Source organism: Penaeus monodon, chromosome 22 (assembly GCF_015228065.2).
Source record: "Penaeus monodon isolate SGIC_2016 chromosome 22, NSTDA_Pmon_1, whole genome shotgun sequence".
Lineage (NCBI taxonomy): Eukaryota > Metazoa > Arthropoda > Malacostraca > Decapoda > Penaeidae > Penaeus > Penaeus monodon.
Window position 1 is genome coordinate 3,194,513 of NC_051407.1, and position 700 is coordinate 3,195,212.

The 700-nt window shown below is 36.7% G+C and overlaps 1 protein-coding gene across 1 annotated transcript in view; it reads right to left on the bottom strand.

Moving 5' to 3' along the window:
* The window catches only part of LOC119586828 (proclotting enzyme-like), a gene marked incomplete in the record, with an annotated part of 21,177 nt that overhangs the window by 6,467 nt on the left and 14,010 nt on the right, over positions 1-700 (bottom strand). Inside the window, 1 exon segment of the mRNA XM_037935551.1 lies at positions 34-177. Coding sequence (XP_037791479.1) covers positions 34-177 — 144 coding nt within the window.

Here is a 700-nt window from a genome sequence, read left to right on the forward strand (position 1 = left end):
TTTTACAAGAAAAACAAAATAATGAAGACTCACGGTATTGCAGGGACCCCCACCCTGTGACGACGGCTGTGCGATCTTCGAAGTTAGCACTGGGAGGGAGGCAGATGGGTCCCACGTTGCTTTTCCATACCAGGGCCTTTTTAAGTGTTATTAGAGCGATGTCGTTTTCCTGTGGAGGTTAGCAGTCCTGTTAGCATTGGTGGGGACTTTTGTTGTTCATTTATGAGTTTATTATGATTGTTTATACATGTGTATTGGTTCTAGTAACTGCAATGAATTATATGATGTGTATATATTACCGGCGTTTTGAAATCGTACTGTTAATACTGAATTCATTATAACCTATCATCTCTTAGCAATGGGTGGAGTATATATGTCAAAACAAGGATTACAAATCTCTATTGGGAGATGTGTATATATAAATAATATTTTCACTATATGTTATGAGTAACGACGATTTCTCTTGCCAACTTGATTTAACATCACACAACCAACTCCCGGGTATATTTTCCAGAAGGACTTGACGCCTTGGCACAAATCAGCGAAAGTCAGTCAAGTATTCAAGTATTCAGATGAGAAAACACAATAAGGCAGTGGTTTCCAAAATGCTAAAAAAAAATCACAGCTGGATATGCAAGTAAAAGTTAATTATCTTTTTTAACACTTGTTTTCTTTCCCGTTTCATATTTACTGAAATTAA